At 32.4% G+C, this 24,297-nt stretch overlaps 1 protein-coding gene across 1 annotated transcript in view; it reads right to left on the reverse strand.

The window, feature by feature from the left end:
• Nucleotides 1-24,297, reverse strand: part of LOC129218171 (hemocytin-like) — a 123,144-nt gene that overhangs the window by 73,371 nt on the left and 25,476 nt on the right. Inside the window, exons 12-22 of the mRNA XM_054852388.1 lie at nucleotides 22,830-23,029; nucleotides 21,616-21,784; nucleotides 20,600-20,656; nucleotides 17,701-17,838; nucleotides 14,995-15,197; nucleotides 12,372-12,513; nucleotides 11,658-11,687; nucleotides 4,074-4,261; nucleotides 3,129-3,272; nucleotides 1,783-1,921; nucleotides 702-752 (exon numbers count right to left, since the gene is read on the reverse strand). Coding sequence (XP_054708363.1) covers nucleotides 702-752; nucleotides 1,783-1,921; nucleotides 3,129-3,272; nucleotides 4,074-4,261; nucleotides 11,658-11,687; nucleotides 12,372-12,513; nucleotides 14,995-15,197; nucleotides 17,701-17,838; nucleotides 20,600-20,656; nucleotides 21,616-21,784; nucleotides 22,830-23,029 — 1,461 coding nt within the window. The remainder of the gene's footprint in view (nucleotides 1-701; nucleotides 753-1,782; nucleotides 1,922-3,128; nucleotides 3,273-4,073; nucleotides 4,262-11,657; nucleotides 11,688-12,371; nucleotides 12,514-14,994; nucleotides 15,198-17,700; nucleotides 17,839-20,599; nucleotides 20,657-21,615; nucleotides 21,785-22,829; nucleotides 23,030-24,297) is intronic.

The following is a 24,297-nucleotide window of genomic DNA, read 5'->3' on the forward strand; positions in this document are numbered from 1 at the left end:
CTAAAATTATGGGATGCTTGCTTCCTATTCCGGGCTGATGAGTGCTAAAACGCATGAAACTGCAGTCCTCGGATGGAATAACTGAGCTGGTGGTGTATTTTATGTATTTCTTCCTAAGCCCTGGCTTAGGGCAGTAACTTACTGCAAAATACCCAGCTTTGCCTTCAATCTTTGCGTTGAACCGCAACATTGCTGTGGTCACTCGTCTGGTGTTCTAATTCTACATTAGCTACCAGTTCGGCTCTCTTGGCTTCTTTAAGAAGTTCAGTTACTTCCTATTCCGGGATGATGAGTGCTAAAAAGCACAAAACTGCAGTCCTTGTATTTTATGTAAGCAATATATCGATTACTACTGGATTATTTTAAAAACTAAACTTAAATTATTAAACTTTCTGTACAATGTGCCTCAGCAGAAAACTCATCATTGTACTATTATTCTAGTTCAGGTAACTACAAAAAATCACAACACTCTGAATTCAGTCCAAGCTTATTTTCTTTTCTGTGTGCAGAAAAAATTCTTTTTGCTTTTTACAGATCAAAGAATGAGAGACTTATTGATTAGTTGATATTTTATTTAATCAGATAATGTGTAAATGGACTGTGAAAAGTTCCAAAACTTAATACTGCATATAAAATATTTGTACAAAAGAAATAGATCTTATTATAGATATCTGTTATGGAAAAATAAATAAAAAAATTACCTGGAACAACATGAGGTTTTCGAGTGGTTCCAGCCTCATTTTTAACCTCCTCTGAAAAGTGAAAAGAAAAGATTGATTTACAAGATGATAAAATATTTTTAAAAATGTGTTTTTTGCTGGACACGTAAAACGGAGACACAATAAAGTTAAAAAGTACTAAATGTATAGTACAATATTTTTCCGCCTGCATAAAACATGTGGAACTTCACTACAATGGATATTACAACACTCCAATAGAAGTAAAAACATTTATTTTAAAAAAATCTATAGGTATTTTTGCAATTTCCTTTGCAATGTGCAATATTTAGAAAATAACAAACAATATCATAAATTGAATGCAGACCCTTAAAGATTGGTGCACATTTACAGCAAAAAACTAATTTATGCATAATGCATAGCATCAAAGAAGCACATAAAAATATGACAAAAAAGTATTCAACATGCAAGAGTTGAATGTGAAAGATTATAAAGATTTCAATCTAAATCATATCTTTAAACATCGAAAATGCACCAAGTTTTTTCAAAACATAGCACTATTTTCTTTTACAATTATTTTCCCTCGTGGAAGTGGTTGCTGAAAGAGCAATTAAAATACGAAAATGAATAAAACTCGTTTCGGGGGGGGGGAACCAAAGTTTAAAAAATATTCTAGGGGACTCTTCTGATAATCTCTCCTTGCTTTCTGATTCCCAGACCTCAATGAAACAGCACCCTCTCCCTTCACAATCCTGACTCAAAATCTGTCCAGGCATTCTTACATTTTATAAAATGATAATTCTTCATTCTTGTTCCTTATAAAACAAATAAGTTACTAAAGCAGTCTTTTTTTTTTTACAATTTCACTAAAAAGAATAAATTAATTTTGCAGAATTTTTCTTTGAAACATTTATTGCTATGAAGTTTGTGATAATTGCGACATTATAGCTTTCTGCAACAAATCAACTTATTAAAAAAAATAATGATTAAATATAACTAAATAAATAAAATATCCATAATTTTTATGCGAGATAACTCTCAATTTATTATTATTTCAAAGATGATCATTTAAATACAATCACATTTTACAGTTAAATTTGCTTACCTTGGCATCCTAATATTTCTAAACGCATAGCAATCCAATTTTCCCAATTTACAGGATTGATGCGAATAAAACGAGCCCGTATGGCTTGAGGGAAATAAGTAATTGCAACAGTGCTGCTGTCATAATTACCAGAAAATACCTAGCAAAATGAAAAAAAAAGAAAGAAAAAAGCATTACTGCACTTGGACTGAAGTAACAAAAATAAATTTAGGAGTATAATTTTCCATGGGGATTGGGATAAATTTTCCTTGGGGAAAATATGGTAAGTACTTGCAAATTTTTTTAAAGTACTTTTAAACAATTTGGCTTTTAAAACATGAGCATTTTAGAAGTGGCTTGAAGTGGGTTTTGTAATTGCAAAAAAGTTGATTTGTTACGTCCTAAACTTTTTACTGGAAACTTTTCAGATTTTCGATCTAATAACTGAAGCCTTAACATCATTTCTGTGGAGTTTAAATCCTTAACCGGTTTTCCCCTTAAATGATTTTTTACTGCTTTGTGTAAATTCCTATACATTAAAACTTCTGGATCCCCCCCCCAAAAAAAAAACTATTCATGGGGGCTGTTTTAATTAAAAGCTTTCTTTCAGTTAATTCTCCTTTTAATTCATACATTTTTTTAAATAATTTTTATTGTAAAGTAAGAACGTCAAAAAAGCACAAATTGCAGATTACTGCAGATACATGAATTTGTGCTTTTTTGACGCTTTTTCTTACTTTACTGTTCAGCACAAAGGTATTTATTTATCTTATTTATCTGATTTTTATTGTATTTTTTCGCCATACAATTTTAAACTATGGCATTTCTGAAATTTGGAACTCTTTTTGCGCTAATAAGAATGCCTTGTGTGTGTTTTTTTTTTTTTTTTTTTTTTACAAAAAAAAAAAAAAAAAAATCATTACTTTTCATAATTTCATTTTTATATATATTTTTTTTTTATTATTTATCTCTGCATAACTTTTTATCCACCAAATTTTGAATTCATAAATAATGGATAAGCCATTTTTTCTTTCATCTACTTCAAGTATTACTGATAAATAACTCTAATTGTGTATACATTGAAGAAAGGTTTCCATATATCTTTGAAGCACATGTAATTTCATTAAAATCTGCACTTTATAATACTATTTTAGTTTATAATACAGAATGCATAAAGATATTGAATTTTTTTCCGAGATAGTTCTCCACAGTTGTGGCATTTCGGCGAGTAATACTTTTCTTTGAAGGTTAAGCAATCCAAGGGTAAAGGATGTAACTACAAGCACACACACATCAGCTATTTTCAAATCACAGCTTTCAAAAATGTTTTACAGTTGATCATAAATTTCGAAATGTATCAAGCTTACTTTAACACCATGGCTATCTGTAATGGGAATCCATGTATCTCCATCTTGACTGTAGCTCACAGTGAAAGCTGTGACCCATTGAGGTACCATATCCCTACCCTGTGTTTTAACTCCAGTCAATATACGTGGTTCTAGAAAGTCAATCTAGAACAATATAAAAAAATGCAATTATTCTCTAAGCCAAATCTAAGTTGAGGGAAAAAACACACAAACAACTAAAAGACAATCTATGAATAATTAACAACAATAGCTATTAGAACTTCAACTTTAGCTGGGATAACGGCACCAGTTACATACAGTCGTAAGTTTGGATTTAAATCATTAGAATTTTAGGCGGGTAAAACTGATGTTTCTGCACCCATAATTACGGTGCAACCATTTAGTGCTATCAAAGTGATTTTTATGAGCCAGTAGGTATTTACAAAGCAGTGGTGGAAGGTTATGAACAGATACCACCAGGTCAGCTGGTCTTCATGTTCATTTGAATTTAATAAGATTTTAGATCTAAAAATAAATAACTTTTGCACATTTTGAAGAGAAAAAGGGAATTCTGTCCATTACTCATCCTATCTGTTACTAGGTATCATCAGAATTGTCGATATCTGTTACTGGGGGTCAGATCTTTTTTTTGAAATCGAGCAAATAAAACCAGAATTAACTAATTCAGAGGATCCAGAAGCAGCCAAACGTTAGATGAGATGTGGTTGCATGAAAGAAAACTAGTTTTTAAAGTCTAAATACATTAATAAGCTCAGAAAATTGAGTTACCCTGAGAGTGATGTCTTAAGCATGTCTGTTACTGGTGCTGTTACCTATGCATCCATCAAAACAATTTGAATGACTTTGATCAACAATTTTACTGGATATCATAAGACAAAAGAAAAACAAACAAAATATTTTTGCATATTAATAAGAACAATAATAAAGACGGGTGCTAATACAAACCTGAACATACTGATTTTCATCCAAATGTTCAGCCACCCATGCCCCAGAATGCTCTTCTGTTTGCAAAGAATTCAAGCGCACAAACTGTCCATCAGAGTATGGATTTCTATTGCTAGAAGTTTGTATCTGAAAATCATGGATAAGTCCACTGTACAGGCCCATCTCATCAATACAGGGAGGATGAGTAGCTAAAAGATGAAAATCAAATTCAAAATAGATTAATTTAAGTACAATAAAAGCTTGACTGTCCAGAAGGTGATGTTTTGAACAAAGGATGTTTTCAGATAGTTAAGCATGTGAAAATTTGAGCTTATTTTAAAATATATGTAGCTAGGCCCACACTTCAATTACATTTGTCTTTTGAGATTTTTTTCTTTCTTAAGGCAGTTCCTTTTTAGTTCTTGGGGCTTGACAAAAAGGCCAGGCAAGGGATGAGTCTGCTCAAGTCGAGGTCCCCTAGACACTTAACATAGCAAAGCACATGATCATCAATACATCAGTATATCAACCTATATAAATAACAGTTATCTCACAGCTCCAAAAGACCTGAATTTCGGACAGCAAAGGAAAACGTTTACCACAGTGGGACCTATAACGAGGCACCTGCAGAGGGCCAAAGTTGTTGGGCCCTTTTACCTAACCACCAAACAGGACTTCCTTTGGGTGTCTACCTCTACTGCTTGGCTGTTGATGAGGTCTGCCCGCTCTGTGATCATGTTACGATTGATAGTGACCATCTAAAACGCAGCACTTCACTGAACCATCATCAGTAGATACTGAGTCAGTACTGAGCTGTATCAGTACAAGTTGTCAAGTGGCACAGAAGCCAAGAACAAGGGTTATAAAAGTAATAAAGGAGGATAAAGTAAAGTAATTTTGTCCTTCAACTCGAAATTACTTAAAAAAACGCTCGTGTAAAAACTAGCAGAGCATAGTCACAAAAATAAGAAATATTCTGAATAACAACTACAGTTTCTAATGACTAAAAAAATAAGTTGCATTTTAACTGGAGAAGGTGCAATATTAGAATTTTAAGTTATTATTTCAATTAGTTCGTGGTCAAGTCTGATCTAATGACATATCAGATAGACTAAACCTGAATATTGTTCTCACAAAAGTAAATACAGTGACCTCTCACTTATACGCGATCAAAGGGGACAACGAAATTTTCGCGCAGAAGTGAAATTCGTGCATAAGTGAAAAACCCCAAAAATAAGCTTAAATACAGTAAGTTATCAACAGTTAATAGTAATACTAATAGTACACTACTGATACTAATGAATAAATGCACACATAATTTCCATTTATGCATTTAATTTAATAAAAATGTAAAATTTGAAGTTGCACGTTTTGTCATTTTTTATACACTGTAGAGTATGTAAGCGAATCCCCCAAAAACTAAAAACTGTCGCGTGATCAGTGTCATAGTTTGTGAGAATAAAAAAGATTCTTGATAGGCTATGTCAATGCTTTCTGCTTCACCACGACTTTTAGGAAGGTCAACCTTTTCGCATGTAACCCGTTCTCCCCTCTCGATGTCAATCACAAGACTAACTGCACCCCTAATCGCACACTTGTGCGAAAAAAAAACGCGTTCTTGGAAACATTTTGAACATTGGAATAAAGGTGTATGAAAGCATTCCAAAAGAGACATCAAGAAGGGTGCAGATCTTCCGATAAGCAAAGCGTGAATAAGTGATTTAACTAAAACTTGAAAAAATTTTATCGCGCATAAGTGAAAGGTGCATTTTGTTGGCTATTGGCAGAAAAGTTATCGATTCCCATGCAAATTCGTTCTTGCACGTCGGCTGGGTGCGGGCTGACGCAATTGACGTCATCACCAATTGGCGATCGGCACGTCCGAGTCGAAGTGCATAAGACACGTGCATTGAGATGAAAGGAGGTGGTGTTTGGAATGAATGAGTGAGTGAGGGTGACTATCAAGTTGATAGATGGAGATCGTTTTTGTTTTTAAGCGATTCTGTTTTTATTTTATTATCCTGTAAATAGTTATGATTGAGTGTTCAAATAAACGACGAGTTTTAAAAAATTAGTTTTTCTTTCAAAAACAACTGCTACATGGGTTTAGAACGTTGGGAAAGTTCAGGAAAGGAATTATTTTTCCAACAGGAGGGTCATGGGCCGTACCCATGTTGCACTATTTCATTTTGAGAGATATATCGGTTTCGGGGGCCGTAAGGATTGAAAAATCTTATGAGCTTTTTAAAGTATGAAGATTTTCAAGTTTAAGTTAGAAATTTTGAACATTGCTTTACAGCCATGGCTTTGCTCCCCGAAGGTTTTGAACTGCTCAGCAAAAAGAACTGGGACAGATGGAAAATAGAGTCTTACTTCTCGATAAAGGATGTTGGAAATTTATTGAAGGGAAAGTAGTCGCTTTAGATGAAAAGGCAACTAGTTGTGAGCGTAGCGAATTCCTCCTGTTGCAGGATCGCGCTTACACCACACTTTATTATGCTATAAAGCCTGAGTTCAGACCACTCATTCAGGACACTGCAGATGGCAAGAAAGCATGGGAGATTCTGCAAGCTCAGTTTGAACCAAAAACGCGAGCGAGAGTTATACAACTTTTGGATGAATTCTGTAACATCCGTTATAAAGATAACGAAGAAATGGGTCTGTTTATAGCTAGAGTTAAATTAGCAGTGAAGAAATTGTATGACGCGGGCCATAGTTTAGATTCGCTTTTTCAAGGTTTCCAAGTTATTAGGCATCTACCGCCGGAATATACCGGTATAATCCAACTAATTTACCGTTGGAGTGATGAAGATTTTGACATCAACAAGATTGCTGAGGAGCTGGTGAAAGAAGAAAGTAGACTGAAACAGGTAAAAGCTGACAATGAAAAACCTGAGGTGAGTGCTTTCAATATTACTAATAGAAGCAAGAAGACAGGAAAAGTAAACGAAAACAGAGGAAATGCTAAATTTGTTAAAAATACGAAGGATAGAAAGTTAATAGGACCGTGTCATAGATGTCATCAATACGGACATTTGATCGCGCAATGTAAAAGTAACGTAAATCGTAATAACTTTTTGAACTTTAATGATAAATATTCGATGTTAGTTGAGAGTTACATTTCGACCTCTGAATCAGGAGCTGGTAAAGATTGTAATAGAAATCAGTTTCACTGGATTTTTGATTGTGCGGCAACAATGCATTTTTGTAATAACAAGAACTTAATGAAAAATTTCAAAGAAATTTCCTATGTAAATATGGCTTTGGCAGTGGGAAATGCTAATAGTAAAGTTTTGGGAAGAGGAACTGTGAGATTTGCTGTAAAAATGAACGGGAAAGTTAATTGGATAGAGTTAACAAACATTTTATACAACCCAAACATGAGAAGAAATTTAATCTCCAGTGCACGTTTAGAAGCAGCCGGTGCAAATTTTGTTGGAAGTAAAGGAAAAATTTGCGTGTTCTTTAATGATTGGCGAAAGCTATTTTATGCACGGAGAGAAGAGGGTTTATACTATGTAGAGCCGTTTGAGTACGATACTGCAGAAAATAAACAAGTAGAAAGCGGATTCAATGTAAATGCCGGTACTGTTAAACAAACGCAAATTGTAGAAAATAAACAAACGGAAGTCGGATTTAACATAAATGCTGGAACTGTTAAACAAAATCAACTCTATAACCTTTGGCATAGGAGATTTTGTCATATAAATTATGATTACATCCGAGATACTAGTAGAAATCAAAGCGTGAATGGTCTTCCAAAAATAGAAAAACCAGACGAAAAATGTGAAGTTTGTATTCTAGCTAAGTCAACTAGGATTTCTTTGAATTCAAATCCTAAGATCTCAAATTCTGCACTACAGTTAGTTTTTATGGACATTTGTGGTCCTCTACCAACGCCATCAAAAAGTGGCAGTAGATATTTTCTTTCGATAATTGATGATTTTAGTCGTTTTGTGACTGTTTACACTTTAAAACGAAAAAATGAAGTTTTAAGCAAATTCATCCATTATCGTAAGAAAATGGAAAGAATAACGGGAAACAAACTAGTTAGCATTCATACAGACAACGGGGGCGAATTTTGCAATGACGAGTTTGAACGGTATTTAAGTTCTTACGGTATTCAAGCCCAAAGAACAAATGCTTATACACCAGAGGAAAACGGGATTTGCGAACGTTTCAACAAGACAGCTTTAGACGGGATAAAAGCAATGCTGAAAGCCGCGAAAATGAACAATGAATGGTGGGCGGAAGCGTTATATTGTTTCACTTTCACTTGGAATCGAATTTGCCATAAAACAACCAAAACCCCTTTTGAAATGTTTTTCGGAAGAAAACCCTCGGTAGTATTCCTAAAAGCTTTCGGAAGTAAAGCTTTCGTTAATGTTCCAAAACAACGGAGAAATAAATTCAAAATGCGTGCAGTTGAGGGAATAATGATAGGATATGCGATAAATACCAGAGGATATAGAATTTGGTTAAATAACGAGCAAAAAGTAATTGAAACTTGTAATGTTAAGTTTAATGAAAATAAGAATGCAGTGGAAGAAGTTCTGGACCCAATAGTAAAACCTAAAAAACGAACTCAATACTCGGAATTCCATTACGAGTTAGATGAGGAAGAAAGCGCTCAAAATTGCGATGAAGGTGGAACATCTAGTGAAGATTCAACTGAGAAAGTTTCCGAAGAAGAAAACGGATCTGAATTTGCGAAAAGCGCATCAGAATTGAATTGGGTTAGAAATGCAGTGCCGAGACCAGACGGAACGCGAAATGACATTTATTATTTCTTAGAGGGAACGAAACAAAGATTTAGATCATGTAATGATATTGAAAAATATTGCAAAAGTAAAAATTTAAAATTCGAAAAACAGCTGTTTGATTTTAGCGGAAAGAATGTTTTTTCGGGAAAGATTAAATTTGCAAATGATACGGAACGCGAAACTGAAAAAAATGAAGCAAACATTGTTGAGGTGAAAATTCCGACAAGTTTCAAGGACGCTATAGAATCCGAAAATGCTCAAGATTGGATCGAATCCATGAACGACGAGTTAAATACAATGAAAGAAAGAAAAGTTTTTGAGTTAGTTGAGAGACCGCCGCACAAAATATACTAGGAAATAGATGGGTGTACAGCGTAAAAAGGGATGTAAATAATCGAATTTCAAGATTCAAATCGAGGTTGGTGATTTTAGATTGTCAACAAAGGAGAGAAGATTTTGATGCTATTTTTTGCCCAGTAGTCAATTTTTCAATTATTAGACTATTTTTTTTTGTATTTTGGTTTGTTTTTATAGTTGGAAAAATTGTCAAGTAGACATCAAAAACGCTTATTTATATGCCGAATTAAAGGAGAGTATTTATATGCACCAACCCGTAGGTTTTTGTAAAGATAAAAATAAAGTTTGTCTTCTGAAAAAGTCAATCTACGGACTACATCAAAGCGGAAGAAACTGGTATATAGAAATCGAGAAAGCATTAAAAAATATTAATTTCATTAAAGTAGAATGGTGTAATTGCGTTTTTAAAGGACAAAATACCATCCTATTACTCTACGTAGATGATATCGTAATATTCGGAAAAGAAAACCAGTATATAGATGAGGTTATAAAAAGTCTTCGAAAAATTTTCGATCTGAAAGTCCTCGGAGAAACGAGAAAATTGTTAGGGATCGAATTTTGTCAAGATCATAAAAATTTGTATTTGCATCAACAAAGTTACATAGAAGAAATTTGTGAAAAATTTAAAGAATATAAAATCCCGATAACTTCTTTACCCATTGTAAAAGGAACTGTTATTTCAAAATTAGATTGCCCAAGTGCGAAATGTGAAATCGAAGAAATGGAAAGAATTCCCTATCGAAGTTTGCTCGGGAGTTTAGCATTTTTAGCAAACCGTACTCGCTCCGACATAACCTACGCAGTAAATGTTTTATCGCAAGTGCAGGAAAATCCCGGAATCAAACACGGGGAAATACTACTTAAGCTTCTGGGTTACGTTAGGTATACCAAAGAATATAAGCTGAACTTGTCCAAAGTGCAAAACATCGAAATGAAAAGTTTTTCAGATGCCGACTACGCTGCAAGTAGGGACGACAGAGTTTCATTGGGAGGAATGATAATTTTTATCGACGAAGTTCCTATCGTGTGGAAAACAACAAAGCAAAAATGTGTGAGTTTGTCCTCGATGGAATCCGAATATATCGCATTAGCTGACGCGGCGAAAGAGTCTGTGTGGCTGAAAAATGTACTCGCGGATGAAAATTTGAACTTCGGTCTTGGAGATTGTACTTTATTTTGCGACAACAAATCGGCAATTGATTTCACGAAATCAAGTATGGAAAATGCGCAAACCAAACATATAGACGTTAGATACCATTTTATTCGCAATTTAGTAAATGATGAAATTTTCAATTTGAAATTTGTTTCTGGGAAAGAAAAGGTTGCAGATTTGTTTACGAAGCCACCTACTAGATTGGAGTTGAAGAAATTTTGTGATAAAGTGTTTGTCTGAATGTGCTTACTTTTGGAAGGAATGACTTTTCCGGACTTCAAGTTTTGACCAGCAAGATGCTGCATGATTTTGAGTTGCATGCATTTACTTTGAACTTTTTGACTTTATTCCAAAGTGAACTTTTTGAACTTTAGTTATGCTGAACTTTTTACTTATTAGAATTTCTTCAAATTTCAATTTTTTTTTTTTTTTTTTTTGATTTAATACTGGTGATATTTATGTATTGTGTTTTTGAAATGTTAGTTATATTTGCAATTGATGTTTTTGATGTTGTGAAAGTGATGGTATGTTTGAAGAGTGATTTGCACGGGAAGGGATCCGATGTTGGCTATTGGCAGAAAAGTTATCGATTCCCATGCAAATTCGTTCTTGCACGTCGGCTGGGTGCGGGCTGACGCGATTGACGTCATCACCAATTGGCGATCGGCACGTCTCGAGTCGACGTGCATAAGACACAAAGCATTGAGATGAAAGGAGGTGGTGTTTGGAATGAATGAGTGAGTGAGGGTGACTATCAAGTTGATAGATGGAGATCGTTTTTGTTTTTAAGCGATTCTGTTTTTATTTTATTATCCTGTAAATAGTTATGATTGAGTGTTCAAATAAACGACGAGTTTTTAAAAATTAGTTTTTCTTTCAAAAAACAACTGCTACATGGGTTTAGAACGTTGGGAAAGTTCAGGAAAAGAATTATTTTTCCAACACATTTTAGGTTTCGCGTATAAATGAACAAGAGTTAACATTGTTTTTCTATATCGCTGGCCGGGCCCGTGAGAAAAACCCGCATAAGTGAAAAACGCGTATAACAGAGGTCGCGTAGAAGCGAGAGATCACTGTATATATCTTGATGTATTACCGTATACCACCTAGCCCTAGTATGCACATATTTGTGCATTTCGTTATAGGTCACAAAACTCTTCTGTGTACACATTTGAGCTTTTAGTTGAACTTCAAGCAATGCCCCTGTACGGTGTACCTACTTTTGTGAGTGTCATTTTTGATTAACCCTAATATCAATTGGTGCCAGAGGAATTTTTCTTGCAAACATTAGCAATAGGTAATGTGTTAATAAAAATATGAATACATTCTTACCAATAGTTGTGATGAATTCAGTTGTTAAACCTGAAAAAGGTTGAATAAAATCAGTTGTGCATTTTGCCTTCTAAAATGTAATCATTTTTTTGCTTAAAAAATAAAATTATAACTAATTGTCTCACTTTAATCAAGAATAATTTATTTTTTATCATCAGTTAATGAATAGTGGTTCTTTATTATAACAATACAAATCAAATAAAAAAAATCCTTTGTCTGAATTTTTCCTTATTTTAACACATTTGGATTATTTATTACTTTTAAACATATATCTTGTTCCATCTCACTGTTTCAAACTTTTTCAAAATGATACAAATCTCAAAAAACTGAAATCGTTTGCCCCTAAGCATGATTATCATCTATATAACATAATACTGACCCCCAAGTTTTTATATTCAATATTTTTTGTAACGTAAGATGAGAGAAGATGTCAAAAAATGAGATTTTGATAAACCTTGAGAGACAAAGATTACGTAACTATTTCCCAGACTTGTATGCATAGTACATCCAAGACGTTACTGGCTGACAAAATATGTGAGTCAGAAACACTCTTGATAGACCATAATGTGAAACAAAGCACACAATTAAAAATCTTATTTCTTTCAGAATTTGGATTTTTAACATATCGATTTTTAAGAAAAATTGAATAGTTCAAAATGCTATCAAATTTGTAAAGTAGTCTTGGAACTGAAAATTATTATTCATAAAGAATACCTTCAGCGCAGCCTAAAACATCCACTCTCATGGCTATTTCTTTGTAGAAGGAAATAGGTTGAATGCGTATAAATCTTGCTTCAACAGGCTTTCTAAATAAATTCTGTACCGGTGTTTCACTATCATAATTTCCAGTAAAAACCTAAAAGAAAGATAACATTAAAATTAATTAAAGAGTTTTTGATAAATACACCTGAAACAATTTATTATTTTCCTTCCAACGACTATGAAATTAATAATCGCATTTAGAAACAAGTTTTTAACAGTCCATTTTTGGAATTGTAATACAAATTATATTCTTCTTTAAGAGCGTAACAACCTGATCCAGGAGTTAGCTTCAACAGCCCGCTTCTTCCAACTCAAACAATACAAAGTAACTATTTGCTGGTTTTTTATTTTAAAATTGCAAGATCCTTTTTGGCACCATCCATCCATCTTAGTGGTGATCTTCCTCAGGCATGGGAACCCAAACGGTTCTTAATTCTAATACAGTTAATTCCAGTGGTTTGCCAGATGTGGCCAAGTCAACTCAGTTTGTTACTTTGCATGACTCATGTAACTTGAGGCTCTTTGCAATGCCTATATAGTTGAAAATTATATCTGATTGGACAGAACCCTCGTTCTTCAACAGGCCAAAATATAGTTCTCAATACTTTCCTTTCAAACATTTCCAGAGCTTGTTAGGTGGTTAAGTTTAATGCCTAGGTTTCGCTAGCATACAGCAGCACAGGTAATATAAAGCAGGGCATAATTACTGAATAGACCAACTAGGCCCTGGATTAGGGCCCGATATGTAGGGGCTCCCAAATGGCTGAAATTACTTTAGTCTATGGCTAAAATTGTTTCAGCCAACATCTAACGTTTTAAAGTTTGAATACAGGATCCCCAAAAAACTATTTGGCCTAGGGCCCCTCGATATCTTAATCGCATCCTGAGTATAAGCTAGATATGAATTATGCTAAATATAATACACAGACGAAGTTCTTTAGATTCACAGACGAATCTATTCGAAAATAATTCAAGTCTTCAATGGAAAAAAAAAACTAAAGTCACGTCACATGACATATTGAGCTAATTGGAGGAGACTAAAGATGCCAAACAAAAAAATTCTGGAATTACATGAATGGAAATGAAATCTTACAAATGAAATTCTCCCCAGAAGGAAAAATAATAAGTTTATTTTAAACAAACAGTTTTTTCTTTTGACCTTTTTTTGCTTTAAATAAAAAGAAACATTTACGTTATTACCTTAACAGTCAAACAGAATTTTAGTTGAGAATGCAGAAATTTTAGTTTTTTTTTTAAAAAAAGGTTTGAAAAATAGTTCATTATCTTTGAAAATTTTTTAGAACTCTGTAAAATTATGAGAGAAATTCAGCAAACAATATTTTACTAACAACTATTTATTCTTTCTGATGGTGCATTCATTTATCACACACCTAGGAAAGGTTATGCTATGAAACAGCACAAATAAGCTGAAAAAAGACAAAATATAAAGTGAAACTTTTGTCAAAAAAAGTTTAAAACTGGACCTCAGAAGTGAAACCTGGCACATTTAGACTACCTAAGTGCCAAATTTTCTGACCATAAGTGTAATAAATTCACTACAGCTTTGCTAAAAGAAAAGCACAAACAGTTTGTCTTGTATAAATAGAAAATACAGAAAGTTTTAAAAACAAATAAAATAAACTTGAATGGATTTATTTCAACACACCTTTCTTTTTACAGTAAAACACTAAACAATGAAATAAATAAGTTATTGCAAAAACTAATGCTAAAATATTTGTTTTAATGTAATAAAAATTTTTCTGAAAATTGCCAGCCATTACATTCATACAGTTTTCACTCATGTTTCCTTTTGGCTCTACTTCTCAAAAATAATGTTCCTTTGTACTGCACTCTTCAAAAGGCAATTTTTTTTCCTGTAAAAATTTTATACTGATATCTTAGATTTCATGAAAATGTTTGGAGGTCGAAAAAAAGAATTTAAAGATGTCATATGGCATTTTTCTAGCTTATGACTGCCTACATATTTAAATTTTCATTTTCTCCAAGGATATCTAATTTTTCAATCTTTTCAGGGGCATGATAACACTAAAGTTGGTCCAAAAAAATAAGGAAAAAAGACAGAAAGAAAAGATAAAAATGGTGGAGGGGCAAAAAGCATTATTGCTCACCGATTCAAGTATAAAGCAAGGGTTAAAAAAATATGTTGACAGCAATGTTTATTTTACATGGGTAGCAGTTACTCAAATGAAAGGAACCTCCATACTAGTTATTTCTTTTATAAAGGATCAAAATTTCAAGCCAGGATGCTCTGCAGAACTACCGCAAATTACAGCATTTTGACGCAATGTTTACTTTTAAGAATTGAAAGAAACTTATTAGGTAGAAGGAAATCTATCTTTAGTCCGTCAAATTCTTAGAGATAAACATTTTATTGCAGCATATTAATAAATGATACTCGTAGAAACTGAGTTAGGGATTTACAGATCTCTTACATCCAAGTACAAAGCACACAAAAAGATTTTTTAAAAATATAACCTTTTTTTATCAAAAAAACATGGAAATTGTTAATAAAAGAAAAATAATTGTGCGTGGGGAGGGCGGTGGGGAGACTAACAAAACATACCTTTTCTGAACTATCTTGATCAGAAATATAAGCATATGCCAGCCCATTTCTGCTATAGAGTGCTTTGTAAGATTTAACCCATGAAGGAAATGCATTTCTGCCCTTGGTGACAACTCCATAAATTGGCTGTATTTCACCCAGATCTATTTCAATCCACTGTTGTTTATTAATATCGCCAGCAATCCAAGCTCCAGCTGAAAAAGAGGTGATTGCACGTCAGTACAATTTCAATTGTTAAAGTGCATTAAAATATTAAAAGTTAGTCTTTGTAAAGTTGTAGTACTTTGAATACAATAAAATGTTTCCATGCCTGAAAGTAGAATTTAAACAGAAATGCATGAAATCTTTTTTATTTACTATTTTTCTTTTGTTTTCTACTTTTTAAGCAAGAAAAAGAGGAGTTACCTTTTCCAGCATTTGAAAAATAAATAAATAAATACATAACTTAATTTCAGGAAATATACTTTAATATATATATCCGTGGGCAAGTAAAAAGCAGTAACTGCAAATTTTTCACTTTTTTTTTTTTGCACTTTTGCGATCTATTGTATGCTAGCTTTATTGAACAAGCTGACTTATTTGGTTTTCTCTGGAAAAAAAGAAAAAAAAAAAAACACGTTTAATTTCAACTGTTTTCTATTGTAGCATGTTGAAACCAAAAACTTCAAATATCTTGAAATATCATTTCTGCAGATACTGCTGTTTTCCTGCCCATGACTGTATATACTATGCAGGTTGCAATCTACTCTTTACAATATCCAAGTTTTGGAATAAATCATTCAGTATTAATTTCAGAAATTCGATGAAACATCTAAAAGTAAAAAAACCTACTTTCTGATACACTAACATCAATTTTCAAGCAACATTCTTTTCAACTGGCTTATAGTCTTAATTATTTCAAATGTACCTTCTAACGGTTTAACAATTCCCTGGAAACAAAATCGGTCATTTTCAGTAGAAAAAAAACTTGTTAATTTCTTAATGCAGGGATGTGCTGACCAAAACTCGCTTTTGGAGCAATCTTGGGCGCAAGAAAATGGCGAGTTTGGAGCAGCTTGGAGCAGTAAAAGTGTGAATTTGGAGCGGCCTGCCACAGTAAAATTGCAAATTTGGAGCAGCTTGCAGTAGCAAAAATTTTAATTTTGCATCAATTTGGAGCAACTATGTATATTTCATACACAGAAACATGTGTGACATGATAAAATAATAAAAAAGGATACTAAGGATGTAAAAACATCATAATTTCAACTACTAAAGTTATTGTGCTTTGATGCCTATTTTTGGATTTGTTTGCTTTTATGTAGTTCATATGTACATTTAAACGACATAAGATATTCATAAAATTCAAAAACATATACAAAAAGGCTTTAAAAAAAGCAAAAAAAAAAATGGATAAATTAAAAAACTTTACCCATAAAAAGTTACAAGTGAGTTTTAAAGGGCTATTAATTACTTTTTTCTTTTGGTATGTTTAAGTTATTTACTTATATTTGACCTTATATACAAAAATAGGCATTTGTTTTATGTACTGAACTACTACTTGATTAACAAATCAAGCAAAGGAAACATTAAAACCTTTTATTTTTAACTGTTTGATATTTAATCACAAAACTAATAATGAAGTTACAATTTGAAAAAAAATTAAGGCAAGCCAAGAACATGGAAAAAATGCTTAAATCTGAGAAACTTGAAATATCTACATATTCATTACCAGAACATTAGAATTCCCTGATTTTTCCTATCTTAAATGTCACCAACCAAAATTAAAGATCAATTTTCTGTCCTAAAATCTTCAGAAATCCCAAGATTAAAATCTGGTCAACAATATTAATTTTTAAGATGGCATTCGCTGAAATAAATTTGGATGCAACTGTTGGGCGTAGTAAGATGACAAACTTAAAAGTCCTCTTCTTCTGATAAGAATAAACAAAAGATAAGAATGGTTGAAAATAATGGTCAATAGGAAATTTTTCAAGTCAAAGGAACAGAATCACATATTAAATTGAAACAGTCGCGTTTTTCAAAAGCGGATGCAATCGAATTTTGAAATGCACAAAAAATCCGAACGCGTTTTTCAAAAGTGGATGCAATCGGATTTTGAAATGCACAAAAAATCGGGACTAAGTCAAAAAAATCGTAAAAATAAGCTCCAAATGCATAAACTTGATGATAATCTGCAAAAACTGCCAAATATGCAGAAGGAACTGCAACATTAATTGCAAAATCTCATTTTTGGCACAAGTTTGTTTGATTTTGGCACAGAAAAGTCCATTTAGTGGTCTTTTGGAGCAGTTTGACGCAGGATCGGCGATTGGAGCAGTTTAGCGCAGCTGGCACATCCCTGATTATTAATATAAAAACAATACCACACATATTTTCAAAATGTTAGGTATCATGATTTCGTAAATTCTAATTATAAATCCTTTTCTTTTTTTTTCTTTCAATATGTGGGCATGCAAACATAATGGCATTACCCTCAAGGGTCCCCTGTTCCTATAGCAGTAGTGACTTGCTCAGATGGGAAACCCTCAAGTAAACATAAAGGCAGCTTGCTTTCATAATGATTGTGGTAGAAAAATAGTCTGTTTATTTTTTGGCAATACATCTATTTTCAGTTTGAAGATAATACCTAATGCATCTTTTGAAATCTAAACTAGTATGAGTCATCCTACTGTTTTGGAGAAATACAGTACTTACCAGACTTATGATTGGATATGGAGTTCAGATGAGAGCTTTGTGGCCCACTATTGGAGTCCTTACTACTAGATGCTTTTATATTACTGTCAGGTATAGGCATTGGACCATCTCTGATATTGTAAAATGTTTCACACTCGGCTATAAAATGAAATTAAATATAAAATGAGTAAAAGATTCTTTTCATAAAAAATATACAATTTCTTCTTTTCAGATGATAGATCTCGATATCATTCTTAAATAGGAGATTCTAATTTTCATATTAATCAAAAAATTTATTAAATATATATATTTTTAAAGCTACTTTGAATGGCTAAGAATAATGCAAAGATTAAAACTCATTTAATATGAGCAGTAGATAATTAGAGTAAGAAATTTAACTAAAGTCAGGAATAACTTTTATCATAGCTTTTACAACTTTATTAAAAATACTGAAAGTCGCTCGTCAAGGTATGACGGGTGAAAACTGCTTCTCTTCTTCTACATTTTAATGAAGAAATTGCTAAATTATTTAAAACATGGTTAAATCCTATGTTTTTAAGCATGCTCTTTCAGGAAAAAATTCGGGAACGACCCCATTGTATTGACGCAAAAGGAAACATAAGAGAGGGTGTGAGTCTTAAAAAATCAACTTTCGTGTTTTTTGGGACACCCTAATACACACACACACTGTTAGAGGATTGAACGATAAAAGGTTTAGATAGATAAATTAGCTCATCTGAACCACTGGCGTATCCAGACGACTCTGTTGGGAGGGGCGATATATCATTATAGGAGGGGGGGGGGTGACTAATGAAAATAAAATTTTAAAAAAGTTTAATAAATGAAGCATGATTTTTTTTTTCTTGAATAATGTCTATCATTCAAAGACTTTGAATGAAAGTTATAAGTGTTTTGAGTGCCACACACACAAGAAAAAAAAATTGAAAAAAAAAAAAAAAGAAAAGAATTACTACTATCTGGATCTTTTATCCAAATTAAACACTTCAATTTTTGATTAGTTTGAGGATTTGCGAACTATTTCTCTCTCACTATAGGAAAAAAAGATAAAGGAACCGCCCAAAATCCCAGTTCTGATTCCCATTCGAATAAGTTTTCGACTATTTGGTGGTTAATAAGAAAAAGCGTGGTTTGGAGGTCCCTTTCTGAATTTTTTTTGAAATTTAAGGGCATATTTTCAAAAAAACAACTGTTTGCTATATTTGGTTTCTTGAAGGAAAAGGGTGAGATCCCGGAATTCTCCTCAGTTGTTTTTTGATATTAGAGCTTCAAAAATGCGATTTTAGACACCTTTAGTGATGCTAAAAACCAGGGGGTTCAGGGATTTGAAGTCCTAAAAACGCAATTGTTGGCCACCTTTGATGACGTAGCAGAAGACGTGGGGTTCAGAACTTTTCAATACAGGAGTTCCAAAAACCCTCTTTTAGATGATCTTTGAATGATATGTTGAAAGATGAAGAAAAAGGCCATGGGGGCTCCTCTCCGGAAAATTTTCGAAATCAAAGTCCTGAATAAGTAGTCGTAATAAGCCATCTTTTATGAAGTAGGGAGAAGGAACAGGGTTTGGATCTTTTCATCGGAAATTGTTTGAAATTGGAACCTTGAAATGAGATGGCTGGCCATCTTTGGTAGCGTTAAGGGAAAGAATGGAGTCAAGAGCTATCCCTCAAATTTTCGATAATGAAGCTTCAAATACGTAATGTTAGTGGATCTTCATTGATGTTAGGTGAGGGCTTGGGATCGGGGACTCTCCCCCGGAATATTCCAGTGCCCCAATCGCCCCCCCCCCTTGTGGATCCGCCACTGATCTGGCCTGCTTCTGTTAGGGGCAACATATGGACCAAATTTTGTTTGATTCTGCTAGTTACTTTATGGGTAAAGGCAGGCACGCATAACTCAAGAAACGTCCCATTGCTCCACCCCCGTGGAGCAATTTGCGCCAAAAACCAATGGGCACAAGTTCACATAGGGGCAGATATGTGTACCAAATTGCGTTCGATTTCATGCGGTAGTTTTTGCTGTAGAGCGGCCACAAAAAACTGATGTGACACACACACAGACATACATTTTCCAAAAATGTTCAAAATGGACTCAGCACACCTCAAAACGTTTGAATCGGTCAAAATTCGAAATTTGAAAATTTGCACGAATCCGATACTTTCTTCTATATATTGGATATAGAAGAAAGTAAAAAAAGGGCTCCAAATAATTATTTCTTTCAAAAATAGCGTAAAAATAGATTTCTGCTGCAAAAAAAGGGTTTAATTCATGTTTGGATGTAATTATACAAATAAAGGAAATAACATACGGAGCCTAGAGAGCAATAGATACCCCCCGCCGACTAAATTTAATTTTTTTAGAGTGTCACAGCTTGCGCATACCCCCCTCTATATTTTTTTTACCACAAAAATTATATTTTAATGAATATATTAGGGTTTACTGCTAAAATATTTAATAAATGTATTGTTTTTATGAAAGTCCAAAACCTAAGAATTTCAAAAAAAATCTCAAGAATCAAAAATCTTGGGGGGTTCTGGTAGCCGTGCTTTAAAGTAGTGTAGAACTAAAAAAAGTCACTGAATTTCCCAATTCTGACAAAGCTATGGAATACTCCATACAATTTATAGAGATTTCTTTTGTAATGCAAATGAGAAATTATGCATAAATAAGATAAAATTTTTGATTCAAATTTATAAGAACTTTCATGAGAAAGGGTGAAAAAAAAGCAAGAAGACAAAAACCAGAAATGTTTTCCTATCTATTTTTTGTAGAACTTCCGACTGAATTTGCTGAAATTGACCTAGGAAACAAAACTGCAATATCTACCAGACCTCTCTAATAAATTAGAAACACATCCTATAACTTAAATTTTTTAAATAAAATTTCTTTTATCCTTACTTACCAACATTTACTTGAGGAGTAATAGGTTGTGTTATAACAGGAGTTGTTGAGACTTCATCTGAAAATACATAGTGATAAAAAAAAACAAATATTTTTAATGCATAATATAAATTTAACATAAAACATAGCAAAAGCACAAAAATTAATTTCTCCAATGATGATAATTAACATCAAATTTACAATCATACAAAGTTTATTAACTATGTATCTATGTTTTGTTTTCTTCAGAATAAACAGCTGAAATCCATTGAAATCTATTTACATGAAAATATTTGAAAAATAACAGAATAAAGTTTGTTCCAATTAAAAAAAAAAATGTTATTCACTGACATCCAATTTTGGAATAAGCTAGACATTCACACAGTGCTGCATTTAATTATTATAACAACTAAATTGTTTTTGCAATAGAACATTATTCCATCTTAAAAATCAAACGCAGGAACAGTACAAATGCATTGAACAGCTTTGAATCTTTCAGTATTACAAAGGAATTTTTTATGCTGACAAATAATACTTGAATGCCCAGTATTACATAAAGAAGAAATTCCTGACTTGTATAATGCTAAGTGATTCCAAATTCTGTTTATGTCCTTTAAACCTCCTCTAAATTGTCTCATTGATTGAAAATCACCATGTATTTTTTCTTATCTTTTATTTCAATTGCGTCATAAAATCGAGTATTTTACAAAATTAATAACATCTTCATAAACCCCAAGTAACAGAAAAAATAAGAAAGTAATTTCACATATTAACACCAAGTGAAATTTCTAAATGCTTTTTTAAAAATAGTTTGTAAACTAATAGCAGTTTTTATCAAGTTTTAAACTCTTAAAAGGTTCCAGATTTACTTATCATAAGTACATAAGTTATCGTCATTTTCACGCAATTCAGAAGAATGAAGTAAAATTACATTTGAAAAATATTTAACGAAGAAACAAATGTGAAATTGTTGTGAACAAGTACTGATTTAAGTTTTTAAACAAATAATTGAAGAAGGAAAACAGTTGCAATACTTACTGCAAAAACAAAAGTATCTGATTTTATAGTCCTTACAGAAGCCATTTAATTGATCTTTTCCTTTGCACCTAAAGCCAGAAACTAAGTTACAAGTCAGCTTTTTGTCACCTGTTTCTGTGTAATCTAAATCAGAGACTGATTCTCGGCATTCAATGTCAGACAAATAGCCCTGAATGACAAAAATTTCATTAGGTGTTTATTAATCTAAAATTTTCAGCAATAAAACTTTGTTTAAAATATAAATAAATAATACACTAAATGAAAATAGAAAAACACCTTCTGATAAGGCTTCCTACTTTGAAATTAATGTATTACCGAAGAACGATTTAACATTTTAACAGTATACCGTATGTTTGCTCTTGTAATGAATGCAGTCAAGAAAACTAGGATTTACTTAAAACTATTATATTTAACTTAACATATGTACAGTAAATTAAAATAACATTATAAATAAAATTTAAATCCTTCTTGGTTTTATAAAAGTTCTGCGACATGCAGTGTAACGGACGAGTGTCCGAATGCCGTTAAGATACATCAGGTAGGAAGCCGCCGCTTCTCATGGAGCTTAGCCGTTTTATGTCTATAGTCACGTGTGCTGCCCTCTGCGGACAGCGCATTTGCATATTGGCGCAGACACCACAGATTTCCTGAACTGGCTTCTAGTTAACTAGATTCCACTTTAATTGCTCTTTTATCAGAGAGCAAAATGCGCTATTCTTTTTCTGCAATAATCTCCAGGAAGTTCTCAACAGAAAAAGAAAAGTTAAAAAAAAAAAAAAAAAAAACTTTTCAAGGCTGTTACAAACTTTCAAAATAATTCTTGAACATACAAAAAAATTCTAGACACAAGCAAATAATTAGAACACATTAATAACTATTATTGTATTAGCTACCAGTTTGTTTGGCACTCTTGACTTCCTTAAGAGGCTTTCCACCTTAAGCTTAGTTACTCCTATTCCGGACTAATGAGTGCTAAAAAGCACAAAACTGTAGTCCTCGGCTGGAGTTGACTGAGCTGGCGGTTTATTTTATGTATTTCTGCCTTAGCCCTGGCTATAGGGCGGTAACTTACTGAACATTAATAACATTCTGTATGTTAAATACGATTTTTAACACCATTATACTTGCATAAACTTAAATTCAGCTTCTGAAAAGTATAGAATTAATAGGATTAAAAAAAAAAAAAAAATGTTTCTCAGAAAAAAAAATCTTACTTCTCTGCAAAAGTTATGCTCAGTCTGAAGTCTCAAAAGCATGACCTTTTCACTATCTCCTCTAACACTACCAGCACCTTTCACTCCTTTTTTAATTCCTTTTCCCTTCATATCAGTGGGATGATTTTCATTGATCCATTCTGACCAATATGAACAAGCAGTTTGTGTGGGAAGAGCAGTAGTTGTTTGTGTCTTTGATGCTGAAATGCATGAAAAGGTAAGATGAAAGTGCCCCTAGATCCTTCCATAATTCAGAACATAACATCCTCATGTCAGATTCAAATGGAATAAAGATAAATTACATAATTAAAATTTGCAAACATTTCACCTTTGAGCTGCATTAAAAAAAATACTGTTAATATGTTTTCTTCCTAACAAAGAAAAATTTTGAATAATTTGTATCAGGTAGACATATTTTGAAAGTCTTGGCTGATTATTCAATTGTCTAATTTCAGAGAATGTTGACAAAAAAATGATTTAAAAGACAGTCAGGATTCCTATCATGTAAAACACTCATTTTAGAAACTTTTTAGGACACAAAATAATAGCCCATAGCATCAAAAGAAGTATCTATGATAAAATCAACTGAGCTGAGACTAAAATTCAATTACTTGTTATACAGTAATAAAAAGGCAATGTACTAGCCAAATTATGTACAACTGCAGAGTACGAGCGAACAATGCCTCAGAGAAAATTCCTTAATAAGAAAAATGATTTGAGATTAATATTGCTTTTCTACAAAAAAAAAAAAAAAAAAAAAAAAAAAAAAATATATATATATATATATATATATATATATATAGAACCTTTCTATATCTGCCATTTTTGAAAGAAACACAAGAGCAGATTTGACTTCACAAAACAGAAGAAAAAGGTATGAAAAACATCAGAAAAACTATGATTTTACATCAAAAATATTTTGTGGCAAACTTTTTCAATTACATTTTATTTGGTTCATCCTTCAACTTCACAGTATTTAATAAAAACTTGCACTTAAAATGCATAATGAATTTTGTTCAAGCATTTCTGAATTAAGGTTTATGAAAATAAACACAAATTTTATTAAATAGCTTTTTTAAAAAACTGAATAATAATTAAAAATGGAAAAGAAAAGGAATGAAAAAAAATCCGATTCTGAACACAAGTGCAAAATGTTGCATTCTTTTATATGAACTATGAAAACGAAAAGTAATAAGAACTTTTTTATGAATAAAATAATCTTAGAAATGTACTTTAACCTTGCTTTGTTGAACAATATCAATAACTACCAACAGAATAGTTCATACTTTTGGGAAAATTCAAAATTGATGGAAAGAAAAATCTTTGATTTGGGGAAATTTTTTATGGTTTTTCGTCGTGCTTGATTTCTAGAATGTTTGTAACAGTTAAAAAAAAAAAAAAAAAAACTAAAATTTTAGAAAGGGGAAGAAAATTATACTTAAGGGAGATGCTTAAAGGAATATTTACT

Source organism: Uloborus diversus, chromosome 1 (assembly GCF_026930045.1).
Source record: "Uloborus diversus isolate 005 chromosome 1, Udiv.v.3.1, whole genome shotgun sequence".
Classification (NCBI taxonomy): Eukaryota; Metazoa; Arthropoda; class Arachnida; order Araneae; family Uloboridae; genus Uloborus; species Uloborus diversus.